This window comes from Morone saxatilis, unplaced genomic scaffold (assembly GCF_004916995.1).
Source record: "Morone saxatilis isolate NCDOM2014 unplaced genomic scaffold, NCSU_SB_2.0 Contig18, whole genome shotgun sequence".
Lineage (NCBI taxonomy): Eukaryota > Metazoa > Chordata > Actinopteri > Moronidae > Morone > Morone saxatilis.
This window is the reverse complement of record NW_023339740.1, coordinates 27,295,604-27,316,267: the sequence shown is the minus strand read 5'-3', so window position 1 is coordinate 27,316,267 and position 20,664 is coordinate 27,295,604. Positions and strand designations below refer to the sequence as shown.

At 40.0% G+C, this 20,664-nt stretch overlaps 2 protein-coding genes across 2 annotated transcripts in view; one reads left to right on the top strand and one right to left on the bottom strand.

Annotated features, from left to right (window-relative positions):
- chd6 (chromodomain helicase DNA binding protein 6) overlaps positions 1 to 7,814 on the top strand; it is a gene marked incomplete in the record, with an annotated part of 91,110 nt that extends 83,296 nt beyond the window's left edge. Inside the window, 4 exon segments of the mRNA XM_035661471.1 lie at positions 8 to 69; positions 311 to 451; positions 611 to 715; positions 895 to 7,814. Of these exon segments, the coding sequence (XP_035517364.1) occupies positions 8 to 69; positions 311 to 451; positions 611 to 715; positions 895 to 2,142 (1,556 nt within the window).
- A 1,682-nt stretch (positions 7,815 to 9,496) lies between these two features.
- Positions 9,497 to 20,664, bottom strand: part of rspo4 (R-spondin 4) — a 38,743-nt gene continuing 27,575 nt past the window's right edge. Inside the window, exon 5 of the mRNA XM_035661199.1 lies at positions 9,497 to 11,709. Coding sequence (XP_035517092.1) covers positions 11,576 to 11,709 — 134 coding nt within the window. The 3' untranslated portion in view covers positions 9,497 to 11,575. The remainder of the gene's footprint in view (positions 11,710 to 20,664) is intronic.

Genomic DNA, 20,664 nt, shown 5'->3' with positions numbered 1-20,664 from the left:
AGCAAAGGCCTGATCGAGTGGCTGAGGCAGAATCCGGGCTACAGCATGGATCTCCCTGCGTTTGCTCATGTAAGTCAGAGGTTTCGTTTGGCTATTTCAGTCTGTAACTGCTTTTATCAGCAAGGTGTTAGCCGGAGGACAGGAGAGTGCATGTGCTGGAGGTTATATGTGTGCAGCTAAAACAGAATCTGGGCCTTTTTGGATATTTTCTGTTGACCATTTTGAGCTGCTTTTTTGAGGATACACATCAAAATGATTCTCTGTTACTTCCCCTGTACATCCTTCCTGTCCTTCCTGTCCCACTCTGCAGTCTGGAGCAGGTCTGTTACATGGTTTTGTTGAACGTCCCAAGCAGAGGAGGCATCGCTGTAAAGACCCCACCAAGCTGGATATCAACTCCTTGACGGGGGAGGAGAGGGTTCCTGTTGTGCACCGAGGCACCGGACGCAGGGTAGAACACACACACACACACACACACACACAATGTACATCAACAACAGTTGGTCAACATAAATAATGCAGGCTGCCATAAAGCTGAGAATGCAGGAAAACTCCTAAATATGAATTGATATCATTGTTGTAATATTGTACTGGTTTTCCTGCCTTGCAGCTTGGTGGTGCTATGGCTCCGGCCATAAAGGAACTTTCCAGGTGGCTGGACGCTAACTCAGAGTACTATGTAGCTCCAGATTGGGCTGATGTGGTCAAACACTCTGTGAGTAAAACACGCTGTAACAATGTTTCTCTCTTATGAACTCTTACTGTTGTAATTAACTGTTCCCTTGAGTTTCCTGATTCCTTTCTGTACGGTGTCATACACAGTAACTCTTATCTACTAATGTGCAACTCCATGACCTTTTAACCTTTTCCTCTCCTCCTCTCTTCCTCCTGCAGGGGTTCCTCCCTGAGGGCAAGTTTTCTCGGATCCTGACAGAACCAGTCAACAGAGACCCGGGCTCTCGGCGCCGTGGGCGTCGGCCTCGCAGCGAGATGCCTAAGCCCCTCCTGTCTGTCTCCGATACTGCCTCATCTGGCCTTGGCCCCCCACTCTTCATGAACGGCGGATTAATCGGCAGCATGGACTCCATGGTGGCCATGCAGAACCTCCGTGGTGGCATTCCTGGAATTCCCATCTCCGGGATCATGGCGGCTGGATTTCCACATGGTTTCTCGGCCGCCGTCCAGGCGGGAGGAGCTGGAGCGTCTGCAGAAGATGCCAAGAATGGGTTGAGTATGTTACCCATGATGCTGCACGGCATCCCGCACCCCCATGGGGCTGCGATCCAGCAACACGCCTTGTTCAGCGTTGGCGCAATGATGGCGCACGCGCCGCCACCTCCTCACCCCAGCTCCTCCTCTTCTTCTTCATTGTCTGCTGCAAAGGTCACCACAACAACTGCACCATCTACATCTGAGGCAGCCAGCCCTTCGTCGACAACGCCTGCTGAGAGAGAGAGTGCCGCCTCTTCCGGCTCTGCTGGAGGTGAAAAGGAAAGGAGCCGGGAGGAGAAAGGAGCCGCAGAAGCCGGCAAAAGACCAGGAGGGGCGGAGACAGCGGCCATCATTACCTCCACCAGCAGGGCACATCTTAGCTCTGCGCATCTCGGGGCCGGCACCGGCAGCCATCTTACCTTCAACCCCTTCCTGATCCCGGGCATGTCCCACGGCCTGCTGTACCCGCACATGTTCTTGCCGCACGGTGGCATCATGGCGCTGCCTGCTATGCCTCCTGGAGCAGTAGACGGCTCCCCAGGCAGCCCCAAGAGGAGGAGGAAGAGAGGGCGTGAGGAAGGGGAAAGAGAGGAGGAGAGGGAGAAAGCTGCGACAGGAAAGGTAGAGGAAAGAGAAAGTACAGTTAAGGCTAGTGTTACCCCCCAACCAGCCTCCTCCTCATCCCCCTCCATCCCCTCTACCTCGGCTCCAGACCCAGGCCTGTCTCTGACTGAAGAGCCTCAGACCGGACAGGGAGACGGAGAGGATGGGCCTGCAGAGCCCCAGGAACCAGACTCCCATAACCATCTTGAGGGAGCAACAACAGAGGAGAAAGAGGAAAGATTGGAGGACACAGGAGGAGAGGCAATAGAAGAGGAGGAGAAGCAGGACACTGAGGAGCAGAGACAGGTGGAAGGAGAGGAAGCATAAAGGAGGAGAAAACTGCAGAGAAAAGAGAGACAACCACTTCCTGCTCTCTCCTCCTTTCTCCTCCGTTGCTCTCTTTCTGGACTGAGCAACAGTGTAAAGTTTGTGCCGTGTCTGTCAGTCAATGTCCATGTAAAGACTTTTATTATGATGATGACTAATAATAACGATGATGATTATATTCAACTTGGTTCTGTTTATATACCAAGACCCCACCCACCCTCCACTCCCTCCTTGTATACAAAAAAACTAGTGTAAGAAATGATCTGTGTATACTTCCCCTTCATTCTGCATCGAGACTGAGTCGGGAGGGACATTTCTCAACAGCAACACACACACACACACTTACACACTGCAGGCCAGATGCGTTAACCAAGGGGCGGCTTTGGCGGTAATATTGATCCTGTTATAAAAGTTGAAAAGCTGTTGCAAAGTTTTGGACTTGCAGCTTTGGTTTGGTGTGTTTGCACGAGGAATGATGAAGAGAGTTGTGGCACAGCTGTTAGAATTTCTCACCACAGTTTGTGAATTCAGAGAAGCTCAAGCGGAGGAGCACGTGTGTATCTTATGTTCAAGGTCGAAAACCGAGCCTGTTCACCTGAGCACTGTTGTTATTTTGACTTCTGGCACACTCCACTTAATTGAGTCATTTTTGGGGGGGATTATGTCTGTGCAATGTTCAAAAACTTGCAGGCTAGATTAACCTGGAAGTATGTCTTGGTTACAAGAGTCTGAACCAGCATTCCCAGATACATGTGACACTAAAACGCCTTTTCCTAGTCGATACTGATTGAATACTGATAACATTAACCTGAGATAATATGCAAGAGCTACTCTACCAAGAGAACAGACAGCAGGCCAGATACATTTCAGAGTGTAGCCCTTTTGAAAGTCTCTAAATCATCTTAATGCAACTCAAAGAATAGTGAATTTAAGAAAGCTGCCAAGTCAGAAAGAAACAAAAAAGTCACAATACAAGTGAAGTTAATAAATCCCAGGCATGAACGTTTTATCTTAATTGTAAGATAGCATTGTCTGCCAGCCCCCCACGTGTTAGATTCCTTATTCATATTATTTTTTTTTTTTTACTGTAACTTTATTATCAATGCTATGCCATTGCTGCTATAACTTCTTTTTAAAAGAAGTTCAGAGTTAAAATGTAATTTGCTCTTCACACTAGAGTAATAATCCAGATACCAAGAACAGGAAATGTTGAGTGCAACAGGTACTCTGAACAAGAAGATCTTCTCATTTGCTTTCATTGATAAAAGCAGAGAACAATCATGAGATTAATTTGTTTCATTACTTTTTAGATCATGTATCTTTCTTTTAAAAACTCACACACAGTCACTTTGAGAGATTATCCCTGCCAGGCCTAATCACAAGAAATGAAAGACAGGAAGTCAAAGTTAAGAGCTCAGTCAGGCCACCAGGGGGTGGTAGGAGGCAGATTGTATCCTGTCCTGGAAACACTGGGGTGGAGGGATTGTAAGTTAATTCCATTTGGTCCCAAATGGAATTAACTTACAGCCAATCAATGAAAACATAAAATGACTGCTGCAAAATGGTTGCAATCATGACCTGTAGCATCATGTCTTTTTTTTTTTTTTTTTGGCCATACTGTCCTCTTCTCACGTTTTTATTGGGTGGGATTCTGTGTTCAGAAAGATATTATCTGTGCGTTGTCAACATCTGTCCAGTGAAAGGGAATAGTCTGTTTTTTAGGAACAGATAAAACAGGAAGAGGAGGGATACAAAGCGGTGTGAATCACTCGGGTTGAGTGCCTCGTCGTTGCTCTTCGTCTCGTTTCTTTTCCTCAGATTAGTTTTAATAGCAGTTCATACTAAGAGTTTCTAAATATGTAAATCTATCGCTGTATATTGCTGTTTTATGTTTTTTAAGTGCACCATTTCTTTCTTTCACCTTTTGTTTTTTTTCTCCATTGGGATAAAAAAAATACTTGACAAATGCGAGGGTTTTTTTGCGTTGCGATTAGTCCCAGTGTTTTCTTTATCAAACAGACTGTACTGTACATTAAATGGATGCAAGTCGCTGGTTTTATTCAGTCTTTTCAGAACAGGGTCTGCATTTTGGGGGTTTATGTCAGATGTTTCTGTTTATGACGTTGGACTTCACTTTTGTTTTGTTTTCATACATGAAAACATTATTTTTGCACAATGTCTTTTTGTGAATGTTAACCTGTTTCTGTACTGTCTTGTATTTCCTTTATGCGTGTGTGTGAGCGTGTGTGTGTGTGAGATAATGGGAGAGGGTCGCGGTGTGCATGCATGCGCACACGTTTTGTTGTGGAGCTGTGTTTCTTCTTCAGTCTCGTCCTTACAGGTCACATTTCTTGTTGGGGGGGAAAAAAACATAGTTGTTGCCTTGTCACAACTTTGTGGCTACATATAATTTATTATCCTTTTCTTTTGCTTTGCCAAACTCTCACCAAATATGACATTCTTTCTTTCTTAGTTTCATTATGTATTATTCAAAGTAAAATGCCTTATTTAGCTAGTATTTTTATGTATAGATGTTCTGTTACATCTCCATATAGGGACACGTTATCGTGTTTGTGTTCAGTTTGTCCTTTGCTTGTATGCGTACACGGCCTTGGTGATGTGCATTATCTTCAAAAGCCAACAGTAATGCGAAGGTACCACTGTCCAAATCACTACGTTAATTGAATCAGTCATCCCTCAAAGCACAAATGGAGAGTTAACAAAAAGTGACTGTTTTCTTACCAGTGCCTCTAAAATTACTTTAAATGCTTTTTCTTTTTGTGGGCTCCACTCGCGCACGTCTTGTGTCTGTAGTGACATCATCTTTGGAGAAGTGATTGACATTTGAAAATGTAAGTCTTTGTGCAATTGCACCATTTGCAGATGATGCCATGCTGTTCAGTAAAGGGAAATTCTGGATTTGTTGGGGTTTTATTTTATATATTTGTCCATCATGACCATTACTCATGATAAAGTTTTACTCACCAACTCCTTTAGTAGAGATTTGGAAAACTCCAGCGAGGTGGCAGTCAGAGTAAAGAGCGTGAGCAACGTTTGAAAAAATTGACATTTGTAACCGAAACAAATCCTTGAATTCGTCTTTCAGGCTTCAACTGAAGTTTCTTGCAGATGGAGCAAGTATTTGTGGATATTGCTGCAAATTTGACCTTCCATACTGATACATGTTTGTTAAGCTGTGGCTTAGTTTGCTTTGGATTTAGCGTGCCTGTTTGAGAAGTAGCAGCCAAGATACAGTTGTGCTTGTTGTATAAAGCTTAGACCTTGAGGTGCGTTTGATTTAAATCAATTTGTGATTGTCTGACTGGTAAATTATCTTAAGTTGATCAACCCTAGCAAGTACATAGCCTGATCAGCAACATTCTTACCATTGTTCAGTTTGTCAGATCTCTACAGAGGCGTTGAGTAAAATGTTAATGGAATAAGACGAAGTTTGTGAAATACCAGAGTCTCCTTTTAAGAATGGCTATAAAATCCCAGGGCATTCTCTTACTGCAGAGGCCTTCTGTTTGGTATCTAGCACATCTAGGATGATAATTCACGCACATAGTATGTATCCAGCTTAAGTATTCGATTGTTCGTGTGTGTTTGTTGAGATTCCTGAAAAAAAAAAAAGCAGTAAATCAGAAGTGGAAGCCAGTTGTTCTGTACCACAATTAAATAATCTGAAAAACAAATGTTTAACTCTACAGCCCATGTATACACATCACTTCCTGTAACTGACTTGCACTCGTAGGTGCAGTATGTGGCAACAGTTCAAGGCGATGGCTCTGTATTGTCTGTTCATGTCACACCATGCCTTCTTTAACAGTGTTCTTTCTTTTCATTGAAGTCCTTTTGGTTAACTTAAATGTTCTTCAGAACGGTCACCTCAAAATGTTGTAAACGTTTATCTCTTATCATAAATAATGTATTTATTGTATAGTTCTTGTCTTTACATCATTGTCTCATGACTGATTAATGGTTGGTTTTGTTACTCTTGAACGTGACTCCTGAACGACAAAAGCATTTTGGTTCACATGGATGTTAAACTATCTGCTTTTCTTTGTAGCCCTTGTCACCTGCTAATCTGCTTTTTAGATGTAATTAGATGGTAAAGAGTCCCCAGTTTACCTCTTTTTTTATTTTCTCAACAGTTAGGCGAACTGAGCTACATGTGCCATACAATAATAATCCAATTAAAGTGGGATTATTGGGCTGAGACAATTCTATAGGACCCAGGTTGCAGCAGTTGATCCAAATGTATAAAATGGACATTTGTATATTTGTTGTCTACATTTTAGGAGAAGATGACTGAAAACTTGTAGTTTCTGGAGCAGACATGCCAGTTAATGTGCCCTGCTACAGAAACCACACACCAGAACAAAACTTTTTTTTTTTTTTACTCTCCTTTTGTTTCCTTAAAATCAGAAATACTGGATTGTAAGTCCAGTTCCAGTTGCAGAATCAACAGACAGATGCTGGAGTTCTAAAATAATAATGCCTGAGAAATGTTAATTACCATCTCGTCACCGGCTGTTGGCCTGATTCGTTCAAGTAAGCACGTAACCAAACCGTCACATGCTGGTTATACTGTTTGACATACACATGAGAGACCCGGTTTGGACCGCCTGCATCACCACCATCACTCTGTTCCTGGCTGCGTTATGGCCTTTGGTTTGAGGACCCTGGCCTTCATTTATTCAGAGGGTCAACGTTCAGGCCTCCTTAAGTGTCCTTAAGCAAGACACTGAACCCCTGCCAGCTGATTTGTAGCTGACCCTGACTTTTGACCTCCCTGTAGAATGAGGCCAGATCCGGTATGTAATAGGTTAAAGATGAAATCCAAACACACATCCAGAGGTTCCGATTCTGAACACAGAGGAAAATACAATTAACAGCTTAAAATCTCATGTTCCATTTAAAAAAAAAAAATTAAATATCAAACCTATTTTGCCTTGTGAAAAAGAATTTTACAAAAAAAGAGAAAATCCTTTGTGTCAGTACATGGTTTAATTCTTTTCAGGCTGGTTTCACAGACACTGAAATATTGTCTTGGCAGAAGAGGTGAATATATAATAAGAATTACAGCTCCCTTATGTAATATTTAGATATGTAGTTTAAGACTCCCCTGCAACTTGTGCATTCTTGTAGTTCCCACTTATGGTAAGCTTACATCCATTTCTCTTGAGTTAGCCAATTGGACCCATTTATTTTCAAAAGACATGCTGAAATCTCAACACTTGGTCAGTAGAGTAATCCCTCCACCCCAGTGTTTCCAGGACATTTTTTGACAAACTGTGAAAGCAAGCTGAAAAGTAACCTCCTCCAAATTCATGTCTGTGAAACCACCCGGCTCAATATTACACAGATAGGGCAGGTTAAATAATATCTGACTGTTCACAGCTCCTGTATTAGAACCAACCAAGCGTAAAAATAATCCACGAGGATTTTCTTCTAAAAAGTGGAGAAAAGACCATCACTGGCTGCTCCTGTAGTCAGAAACCTGGTCATTGCTAACTAAGTTAAGTGGTGGGGTTTTTAATCTTTTTCCTTTCTTTTTGTTTCTTATTTGTAACTATAGCTCTCTGTATTCCCATGTGGACCAATCTCATGAGTCAAAACATGGTATGTGTGATCTTTTATTGTGCAATAAAAGATGACTTTCAACTTTCTTTTGTCCCTGAGGAGTAATTCATTAACTGTGGAGATTCTTTACTTTGTCAGATTTCAGGTTTGTTGACTGTGAAGACCCTGAAGTGGTCTGTCAGCCAGTTCAATGTGTTGCTCTGCTTTCTGCACAATGCATGCTGTGAAAGAGTGCAGTGGCCCTGTAATGAGGAAAAGGATTGAGCTGGTAGAGAGAACGATACAACGTGTGTGTGAATGAGCAGCAAAAAGCTTGTGAAGTTTTGGATAAAAGTGCTATAAGAATGCAGCCTCCTCATAGACAGACATTTAATAAGCACATTGCTGCTGGAATGGTTGGCAGCAGTTATAGAAGAAGTTCTCTGATCTTTTACTAATATAAAAAATACTAATACAACCATGTAGAAATAAAAAAATATCAGCAAAATGAATCATTATGCAGAATGAGCCATTTTAGATTGTTATATCATAGAATTATCACTTTTCACGCTTCATCTATAATAATACAAAAGCAAATGTAACCTAATTAAACCTAAAAGTTGAATAAATATTGACTGAATCTTAAAAAAATTATTTGGGGATTTGCAGGTCAAACGACATGTAGATTACAACTGGTTAAATAACTGGTTGAAAAGGGAAAATGTTTAAAGGTCAATGGTTGTTTCAACAGCATGATATTTAAATGAGTAGTTGACCTGCTTTTTATTGAAATAAACTTATTTAAATGTTTTTATGTGAAACTGTCATCTTGACCAGGACTCAGGTCTTGTCTCATAAAAGATAAATAAAAATAAATACAGTTACAGTCTATGTAACGTAGATATCTTTGACCTGCAAAATAGGCATTTAGCAATAGCAGTGACTGAAGAAAAGGCACCATGATCAAAAGAGAACTTTCTATGCTGTCTGTCTGATGATCTCTTGGAAAGTGCAGAACAAAAATACCAAAACATCAGGACTGCTAAATATTGAAAGCTAGCTCAATGCTAATGAAACCAGTTCCATGGAACGTCTACCTTACAGCCAAATCGCTCCTCGTTTTAATGTCGCTTTTTTGACCTGCACATTTTCAAATTTATCTTTTTTTTTTTTTAAGTTATTTTTTTGGCCTTTTATTGCCTTTATTGATAGTGACAGCCGGAGATAGACAAGAAATGTAGGTAGAGAGAGTGGGGATGACACGCAGCAAAGGATTCAAACCCGGGCCGCTGCAGNNCCAGCTCTACCGACTGAGCGAACCGGGCACCCTTCAAATTTATCTTTAATGGACTGTTCATTCTCTTGTGCTTCTGGCCTTGCAGTACTTTTGCTTTATATCTTTTTTATTTTTCTCTCACTAAGTTTATTGATATGCAACAAAACAACAGGTCTGATTCCTTGTATGTGAAAACTGCCAATACATTTGATTCTGAAAAGTTTTGAGAAAAAACTAAACAAATCAAAAACAGTCCTAGCTAGTCCAGTCACAGAAACACGGTCAGAAATAAATACTGCAATTTGCCTAACAAACAAAAAGATCAGAACAGTGATCGCAGAGCAGCAAAGAAATCAGTGAGAGAAGAAAATATTTCACTCTGCTGTCAAAACCTCAAATCTTAATGACATATATACAATGTTAAATTCAAGAATATTTAAAAAGGCAGAAGTCTGCAAATAGTTGCAGTTTGCAGTCAGTAAAATATATAAATGAAACAGTGTACCAAGCCTGCAGCATCAAAATATACATTTATTGAAACATACATTCATGTCGTGGAATAAAATCCCATTTAGTCGGAGAAATATTGATAAATATACAACTGAAGCTAACCAATGAACAGAAGAGATCTGAAAAAAAGGAATACCCACATCTTGAGTCACTCCACCTCAGCTTTACTTGTGCAATATCAGATAACGCAGGCTAAAAAAATAACTGAATACAACCGTCCCTACGTATTGAAAATGTCAATTAAATACTATGTGATTTAAAGGCAAAGTGTGAGGTTGGTAATAAGTTGGACTGTGTGTGAATTCCTTCTTTTTTCTGACAAATACAACAAACTTTTGTGAAACACAATAGGCAACATTTGTCTGTATCTACATTTTTGAATGATTAAAAAAGAGCAAACCAGAAGAGGGTTATTTTTATGAGATGATTTAAAGGCCAGAGTCAAAAAGCTGTTAAAGTGAAGAAATCAGGTACTTATGTGGCAACTTTACTGAACAGCGTGTCCGTATTTAGAGAAACTGTTGAAAGTAAAAGCCTATCGTCATCTTTAATTTAATCATATTGAATTATACATTCTGTAAATCACATTATTTTGCCCATCTAATATTTATCTGCAGGTGACACACACGGTTCATGAAGGAAGCACACAAACATCTTTGAGAGACAGATTGAAGACTTACCGAAGAGTTTAACTGTTTAGATTAAGAAATGAAAGGTTCCCTGTGGAGTTGTTGACCACCATTAATGCTACGGAGCCATGGTTGTGTTTGTCTCGTGTTGTTGAGGACACACACACGCCACAGTAGCATGTCCTATACCAACACAGGCGGTGAAGAAGAAGACGGCGAGCTAGTAAACATGGATGTAAACAATACAGGTTTCAAACTTTAGCTTTGCAAAGAGATAAAGGACATGCACTCCACACATTTGTCAGACCTTAATGATGAACGCAGCGAGTCTTGGTGAGAAACACTGAACGTAAACAGAAACTTCGTTAACAAGAAATCTCCTTAAAGGGACAGTTGATCCCAAAATCAAAAATACATATTTTCCCTCTTATGTTTTGTGCTATTTATCCATCTAAACTGTGAGTTGCTGAGTTTTGGAGATATCGGCCGTAGAGGTGTCTCCATTCTCTCCAATATAACAGAACCAGAGAGGTTCTAGAAATCATGACCCATTTACTCAAGATAATCCGCAGATCTTGTTGTGAGGAACTATTTTTTTTTCTATACATCACAGTGCATCTACTCATGGATGGGAGGCTCATACAGGATGTAAACACTGATGGCTTCCACCTCAGCTGTGCTGCAACGTACAGGACAGTATGCGGATGTAGTTTGATAGAAAATAGTTCCTACATGAAACGACTATTACAACAAGGTCTGTTGATTTTCTTAAATAACCGGGTCAAGATTTCTAGAAAGAAACGTTGTTGTACAGTCAGACATCTCTACAGCCAATATCTCCAAAACTCAGCAACTCACACCAAAACAATCTAGATGGATGAACTTCTTTACAGGTAAGGTATTTCTTTATTTTCTTTAATCTCTTCTGATACTATTTGTAGAATTTGTTGGTATCACAACTTCTTTTAGATTTCTTTCTTGAATGTAAATGCACAAATTTAATTTGCGTCTGAAGTTCTGTGAGTCTGATCGATTTTCTGACTTTTGGAACTCACAAGAAAATGTCAGAGAGACATTCGCTGATTCATTACAATTCTGTGAAACTCAAACTGTTCTTATTCCAGATAAAGAGCTGGTTTTATCCAAAGGGACAGTTATTTTATTGGCTACCACCAAGTTTCAACATTTCTTGGGTGGGGAACTTTGACTCATTGGTCACATGCATCACAACGCAAGAATTTCTTAGTCATAATATCTGCTTAATTGTTCCTTTGAGTTTCCAGTAAACAGGATTCTGGTGAATGGCAGTGCATTTTAATACATTTATTATAAAGGCTGATTGGAAACATAATAAACAATGAATTGGTCTCTGACTTCAAAGCTCATGCTGATGTCAGCTGACTGATACTCCAACATGTGTCAGGTGTCGCGGTGAGCTGCGTGCACCTCATCCTCAGGGATCCCCATGCTCTCTGGCGGCGTCTGTTGTTCCGTTCGCCGAGTTGCCAACGTTGTCGCTGACGAGCAGCCGTAGTCGTTTTCTCTCCCTCTTTCTTCCAAGTCCTTCTTTTATATTCTTTCTTCTTTCTGACAGATAAAAGTGAAAACAGTAAATAGTAAAAATATTTTTGATTCAGTCCACAATTTATTTTGTCAGGTTTTTGCTCATCACACATCTGTGTTTGGTTACGGCTGTGCAACTGCATTCTTTGTATATGTATCATTTATAAATAACCTCACCTCAAGTGCACATGTAGTATGCTGTAAGCACAGTAATAATTGTAAAGCACTGCAGACGTATTGCACACAGTGGAAACAAATGTGTCTCCATATGGATGCATACGATACAGAATTCTTTCAGCTACACAAAAGCATTGATTGTAATGTGCAGGTCAAAAGACATGGATATGGACATAGATATGTTTTTGTTCTGCGGCCACCATAGGTTCTCCTACACACTTCACAGCCCGTTCTCATTCCCAGGTTGTCAAATACAGACACAAGCTGTGTTTAGTCAGTTGCTTCACCACTAGTTGCCACTAAATCCTACACACTGGTCCTTTAAGCGACCTTGGGTATCTCACACTGTGCAATACTAGATCCGAGTTCCACTATGCCCTGAAATCCCATAACATTGTCTTGAATTGGTCTAACAGAAATGTGTGAGCCTCAAGGACCAGAGACGTCCACTCTGAGAATTCAAACAGCTGGTCTGCACCTTACTTTCCAGTTCACATTGCAACAAAAGAGGAAAAAACTGGCAAACCAAGATGTCAGCTCCTCTGACTCCCTCCATCAACTGTCTCCATTTCATCAGAAGATTGTGAAAAATGTGCATAAGCTAACGGTGACTGAATACTTTTTCACGCACTATAAATGTTGTTCAGGTGTTTGGAAGCCTCAGATTTGGACTCAGGATAATTACTGTGAAGTATTATGTGAACTGATGTGCTGGAGTCCAGATCTGACAAGAGTCAGTAAAATATTGTGGGTGATGTATTGCTGCTTTGAGAGTGGAATTTTGGCCACAAGTATTCAGGAACAGAAAAAAGCTTTTAAAGTCTCTTCAACATATCTGATGTTTTCCCTGTTGTGAACACACATATACATCAGATTGTATGTCTTTTTAAAAGCCTGAGGACTTCAGATCAAAACTTTTAAGGGGTTTGAACTCAAGGAATAAGTGTTTTGATATTTCACAATGCATCATGACATATCAGGTTAAACCATATCCGCATATCTCATATAGCTGTCTCATGCTATTAAAGCATGGTTTAGCCTAGATAGAAAATGTGGTTTTGATGTTCAGCGATGGAGAGGAGAGCTTTAGTGTTTTTGGCTCCGGTTTAAACGTGAAATAATTTTCTGTAATATACAGCACTGAGGTTGATTTAGAGGTTGGTTGGACATCAGAGAGTGAAAACAAATGCAGGCAGGAAAGAAAGATGAAAAGAAGCCAACCTAAAGCGCTGCAACTCTTCTTAATTAGAGTCCAGAAATGACCCTTTTGATGAGGGTGACCCTGCCATGTGTAACAAAATATATACAGTCTATATACAGTGTATCCCAATTCCAGCCACTTTTCCAACCTCAAAAGTGAAACATTCAGTAGATATTTCAGGCAACATAAATCCACTGTGAGGCCTCAACGGAAAAAAAAATTCCCTCCATTATTGCCAATAAATTTCACTCCAGGCTTGTTTTGGTGTTCTATATGTTATCAGTTATCTACAAAGCAAATTGCAGACTTATCTCATTTCTACATCAAATAATTAATTATAATAATACATTTTCCTGTTTCCTCCTACAGTTCTCTTACGTCAAATCACTCAGCCAAAGAAAAGCAAACTTCAAAGTAAACATAAAACAAATGAGGGAAGATACATTGATTCATACCAGTAGTTCACTAATGGTAACACTGACATGCTGCTCCAAAGTCTCATCTGACTGTGTAAAATGTGGCCAAAGTCTTGAGGCTTAAAAAACTACAACAATCTACAAAGTATGTACAGTATTTAAATGGCCACTAAAGCACCCTACTGTTCCAAAGTCTGCTTGGATCAATCATGTCTGTAAGTACAATTTCCACAATAAAATCCTTAAAAAAGCATCTTGTCCTTCTACCTTGTTAAAAATCTATGAATGTGCACATTTTGTTCATTTCTAAAGTTTTCCTGCTGGACACAGGATGTCTCCTACTTCACTGTAAAGTCCATTCTCAGTGTATGTGCCCTGGCACCTTCAGGTTTCTGCATCCCACTGGACCAGGGTTGGCTTCCAAACTATTTGTGATGTCACATATCATGCACCCCTAAACAAAAATCAGATTTTCAGTGAGCTCAGAGAAACTTTCCACTTTCAGCAGATGAATGTAAAAACATTGTTCTAGTGTCAAACTCTGCACAGTGAAGATCCAGCATCACACTGTAACAAAAAGGACAAAAACATAACATTTGAATGGAGAGAGACTTTGCCTGATAAACTTCCCTCTGTGTTACAGACCGGCCTCATGGAAATGAATAAGGGGGGTTTGCTATTTTTCATGCTGTGCTGTTGTCTGTCTGAACACGGCCTAATGAGACCTGAGTGATGACCACTGAAATGATCCTGTTGCATCGACATCTCACTGCAGAGTGCTGCTTCAGCTACAATATATGGAGACTAAAACGTTCAGTTCCTAAAACTTGTTAAGATAACAGGATCTAATAAAAATCTCTGTTTGAAAATTGCATGTTTGATATGAAAGATATTAATAGCTCAGTCCTTGTTAATGTTCATTCAAAACCCGTTCCCTTATTTATAATTTCGGTCAAGTTGGTAATTAATCAAGTTGCAAGAAGTCAGATTGCAAGAGAGCATTTGGAAATGTACACACTCGTACTCTTGACATTCTTCTCCACTTTTTGATATTAATCTCCAGCATCGAGTATCATCAAACGGTGGAGAAACAGATCTGAAAATGTAGCCAAAGATATACACATGCACACGCTCCCAGTCAGTCCAGAAAATGCTGTTTTTCACTGCCCCCCAAACAAAGTGTTCCAATCACATCGACCCAACAACGTGGAATCATGGACAGATCTTTATGATAGTTGAAAGCAGTCGACATTGACTGACAAACAGCCCTCTCCCATGTCAGAATCCCTCTTTTTCACTCGACCATCCAAGTCGTCTGTACAGTATCACAGTAGTGATAGTGAGAGACAACAGTCAGTCACAACAGCTAGCATAAAGCATTTGTATTGGTGTCATTTTTCAGGTAAGGACAGTCTTGAAGAGTACTGTCCATCAGGGTTAAAGTCTGAAGATCAACAATGATTTAGTCCAAAATGTTACAGAATATTTCCAGCATGTCTTTTTGCTTTACTCTACAGCTTCTCTCTTTGTTATTTTATTCCCAGCTCTGCTGAATGTTCCTACATGTTCCCCACGATGAGAGGTTTCCTGCTGGGTTGAAAAATGACTGAAAATTAAGTTCTTCAAATAAAGTTGGGGAAAAACACAAATGATTCAGAAAGAATTATGTTTCCTTTCTCTCTTCTGGCCCACGTTCCTTTAGCTTTCTTCCCCTCTCGTTCTATCCAAAACATGTGGACGTACACTGGGCACAAATTATTACAGAGATAAAGAAAATACAGATGGTGCTTTTCACTGTTTCATGCACAAGAGCTCACATCCATCAGTCTGAACTACTGGTTGCTTTTGGGCAAGCTCGACATTATAGAGCGGTGGTGTTGTTAACTGCCCTGTTCAAAGGCACATCACTTGCATTTTGGGAGGCACAACCCGCAAACCAACACAAAGTCTCTGACGACAAAAAAAAAAAGCATTTCGATGTGAATCCAGCTGCTTGCATGACATCGTAGCCGCTGGTGTAGCAACGAAAGCTTAATTCCACACTGGAGGTCGGTCGGCAGATCGCTTCTCACACGTTAAATGATATTTTGTTGTTTATCTCTCGTGTCAGAGGCCAAAGTGATGAGGAGAGGGTGCAGTTCTTTGTGTTTACATCAGACCTTTCTCTCCCCCTCAGTTATAGGGAGGCTGCAGTGCCACGCCATAATGCCCCCGCTGTCATCTGCCCTTTATTAGTAATGAGAGCCCGTCTGCAGAGATTGGGGTTTTTGAATCCCATCCTGTCTCCTCTCCTCATCCTCCTCCTTAAATCTCTTCCTCTCCTTTTCCAACTCTGTCTTGATGCACTCCTCTCCTCATCTCCTCTGCCATCCCTTCATTCCTGTAATCTGTCCCTCGTTAGTGATGCTGTCACAATGGCTTTGTCTTTGGACGCTGTGCTGATGATTGGGAATTAAGACAGGCTGTCCTGAAATGCCTCTCTACTTTCTCCCTGTTTGTATGTTTGCATTTACATGTATTAGCAAATGTGTATACGTGAGCGTAATCCTCCTCTTAACACATGGACTGATATATGCAGGTCCTACTTGTTCACGTAACTAACTGTATATAGGTATATTTGTTCCTATGGTATGTGTTGGCCTAATTTATACAATCAAAATCACATATCCATCCATTATGAGGACTGGCTGCACTGTGGAGTAGCAGGTGGCTCAGAATTGATCAGATTTCATGTATAAACAAAAATCAAATGCACAGAAGTCCCATAAAGTTGTATACGAAGGTTTTGGCCACTTCTTGACAAATAACACATTTGGTGATTTCTTTCATTGAAAAAATGTAAACACAGCCTCTCTAGGGTATGTAACATAAAACACAATATTTGCAGCAAACATTCATGCATTGTTTCGTTTTATTTCATAAACTGAAAAAACAAAAAAAATAAAACATAATTGTTTGGGCAACCTAAGAGTTCTGCAGTCTCAGATTCTTTTTACAAGGTCTCAGACAAATGGTGCCAATTTCAACCCTTTACAAATACTGTGACTCTTCAAACCTTGTGTGAACAATCAGCCATGGGTTCTAACAAGCACAATGATGCCAACAATGCAGCAGGATACAAGGAGATGGCAAAGCATTGTCAGCTTGCAGTTTCCACAGTGTGAAATGTTATTAAGAGATGGCAGTTTAGGGGTACTGTGAAGGTCAAGATGAGATCTGGAAGACCAAGAAAACTCTCTGAGAACTGCTCGTATGCTGGTCAAAAAGGCAACTGAAAACCCCCATTGAAATGCAAGTTTTAGCAGACTCAACAGATCCAACGCCCAAACCTTCATGGAAAAGTCAGTAGAAGAAAACCTTACCTGTGTCCACATCATAAAATCCAACGTCAGAAGTATGCAACAGAATATCTACAGAAGCCTGATGTGTTTTGGAAACAAGTACTGAAAGTTAAAATAGAACTTTTTGGCCACAATCAGCAAAGGTATGTTTGGAGAGAAAAAGAGCAGTATTTCATGAAATAAACACCTCCCCAACTGTTTAACTGTTGTGTTGGAGCCAGTGGCCCAGGAAACATTACACAGGTAGAGGGAAGAATGGATTCCACTAAATACCAGCAAAATCTGGAAGCAAACATCACAGCATCTGCAAAAAAGCTGAAGCTGGAAAGAAAGGAACAGTTCTTCAACAGAATAATGATCCTAAACATACCTCAAAATCCACCATGGACTACCTCAAGAGACACAAGCTGGAGGTTTTGGAATGACCCTCAGTCCCCTGACTTAAATATTTAGACTAGACTTAAACTAGAAGCCTTTTGCAAGGAAGAATGAAAAATCCCAAATACAAGAACTAAAAGGTTTCTAGCTCGCAATAAAACACGTCTGCTAGTTGTGATATCAGCAAGGGGGAGTTACTAAGTACTGACAGTGTAGGTTGCCCAAACATTTGCACATGCCACAATTATGATTTCATTTTGGTTCAATTTATGAAATAAAAGGAAACAATGCATTAATGTTTGCTGTATATATGGGGTTTTCTGTTCAATACCCTCAAGAGGCTGTTTACACCTTTTCAATGAAAAAAAAACTCCCCAAATGTCTTTTGCATACAATTGTAAAATGTTGGAGAAAGTTGTAGATGCTTATTTACACAACACTCAATAAAGAATAAGCTACTGGCTTTACTTGCAAACATCGATACCCTAATCTAGACGCTAATCCTAACCCACAACGACAAGAGATAAAAGGCAGATAAGTGCTCTTGCTAACAAAGGCTGTCAAAAGATATTTCAATACTTTTTCAATACTACCATTTTTAAAACGATTTGACTGTATTCAATACTAACTAAAGTACCTAAGTTATATAAAAAACTGATCTACAATTAGATTTCTAACCCAAGGATGAAGATATAACAATGGGGAAGAAAATTAACTAGTCCAGTTGAGCTGTTGAGGTAAGAAAAATATAGCGTTTCTTATTTTCAGGTATTATACACAAATGAAAACAAATCTATAAATATTATATTCCATTTCTAGAAGATCATCCTGAATAAATAATTACAAATGTGTTAGATTATGTTCAGTGACTTCTTGGATGTCAGTCGCATATTTTTTGGTTAGTGCAAAATCAACTCCTTCCCCCAGAGAAAACGGCAAAGAACAAGATAACTTTCAGACTCAGTAATTGAATAATAAGATAATAGCTCTTCAGTCTGATCATCTGGCCAATTTACTGCCAGCTTGACAACTGTATCACCTGTGAGTGTTAGCCAGTCTTTTCCTACTGGCACCAAAAAGAGAAACCACATCACCTCTATGCTGGCCTCTCCTCACAAGTCTGTTGTGCATAAAACTGTATTTGGGGTCTTTAACTGTATGATTTTAAGGCACATCAGGGGCTAAACACTTTATATATCTCAAATCTTTTAACCCTTTTAAGTCTCCCTCACATCTCTTGGGTTGTCTGGCCTGAGGTGGTTGGCTATCAGCCTAGGCTGAAAGGGGAACAGTTTCAAGGATCAGTGTGTAGGATTTAGTGGCATCTAACAGTGAAGTTGCAGATTGCAACCATTTTAATAGAGTTCAACTTTCCAAACGTGTAGGAGAAACTACAGTGGCCAAAAACAAGAACTGGCCTATCTAGAGCTAGAAACTTTGTAGAAGAGGACCCGCTCCCTCTGTCGATAAAATTGTTTCATTCTAATGTAACAAAAACACGATAACTGTTAATTTTATATATACAAAAACATACCTCTTAATATTATATTCCATTTCTGCTAATAGATTCTCCTAAATGTTACACACTGGACCTTTAACTGTTTGTGTAAACCTTTGTGCTGCTTCCTCCCTCATGAGGTCTGCTCCACTATTGATGCATTCCCACCTAGCTTTTGGTTCTCTTGCTGCTATTAAATCATACAAAATTGGCATTTTTTCTGTTTTCATATCAGTTGCATGACCACATGCTTCTCTACAAGTTCAAAGAGGCTCTTAAACAGTCTTCACATTGATGAAAAATGCATTGAATCCTTATTTCAATGCATTTTTTTGAGATTTTGAGTTTCTGAAAAGTTGGCATTTTAGAGATAGACATTTTTTTATGCTTTATTACATATTGAATATGAAAAAGAGTCAGCTAAGCTTGAAGTTAAATTGCTCAACGTTTCAGTGAAGTACAGTACTAATGCAGTCACTTCCCCCCTCTGATGTGCACATTATGAACACCCAACTGATGGATTCTCACCCAAATTGACCGCACAGTCTAAGCAAGCCTGTTGCGAACCGCAAGTGTGCTAACAAGGTCTTTACATGCAACACTGTTCACCTCTTAACTCCTCTTCTGGCTACGGTACACTTTCTCTCTCACCCTCTCTCTCACACACCCACACACACGGAGACAGTGAACCAGATGGGTTGTTGCTGGTATGCCATGAGAGTGAACCATCCCTCAGCCGTCTTAACTGAATCAAGCCCTGCGCTGGAAAACTTCCCTGCTCATCGCATAACAAGCTAACCACAGGCAGACTACACACACACACACACACACACACACACACACACACACGTATACTCGCTCATCATGCATGTACACACACAGAAATACAAATGTTGTCCTTGTGGCTATCCTATTGAATTCCATTTATTTTTTAAAACCATGACACTGAATGTTAGACCACATCACAAACTCTTCAATGGATTCACTCAGTTATTGTCCTGATGGTCAACTTTCCTGTTAAACAAAGAAAAGAGACATCAACTACTCAGACATGTGTTTCCATGTATACTACTGACACAAGTGCACCAACGCCAAAACCTTTCTGTTTCAGACTGTTCCAAGGCTTCCACTTAACAGAGTATTAAAGTTTGGTCGTTCTTGTAACGAATGGATTTTCTAAAGAGAAATAGAATGTGTCAGTGAAGATATTATTAGAACCGAGTGACTGTACGGGAAGTCATGGGTCTCCACTAGCGAAGTGGGAGTAGCAGTTAAATTAAGGCCTGTGGTGGCTCACATTACTTTAGTTAAATGTCATACAGGCACTGGTATAATGTAGGATGGCATCACCCCTGCAAAACACATCCAACACAGAAGTATATGGTTTTGCTCTACATTTCCAACATATTCGTGTTGTCAAGTTGGAACTTGCAGGGATGAATCAGCACAAAATAGCTCCCTGTGAAGTTTCCATTCATCAGTGCAAACAGAAAACTGGAATATGAACACACACACATTTCCAAAAGCACTGAGATTAGAGAGTTGACAGACACTCTCAAAAACCCTGGTGAAAAACAAGTAAGTGAACCTTGATTTATTTGATCACAGATATGTAAATGGTTAGTTTACTCAAATCCTAAAAAAGAAAAAAAATATTTCTTATGTTAACGTTTATGTTAATGACTGACTGTTAATGAAGGACCAGTGTGTAGGATTCAGTGGCATGTAGTGGTGAAGCTGCAGATTTCAACCAACTAAATACCACTCGCCTTCCAAGCATATAGGAGAAACTATGAAAAAAGCAAATTTAGAGCCAGTGTTCGGTTTGTCCATTCAGGCCACTGTAGAAATATGGTGGTTCAACATGGTGGACTTCATGGAACCCGCTTCCTCTGTGGATAAAAACAGCTAATTCTAAGGTAACAAAAACACAACGATTCCTGTCCTGCAGGTGATTATACACTAATG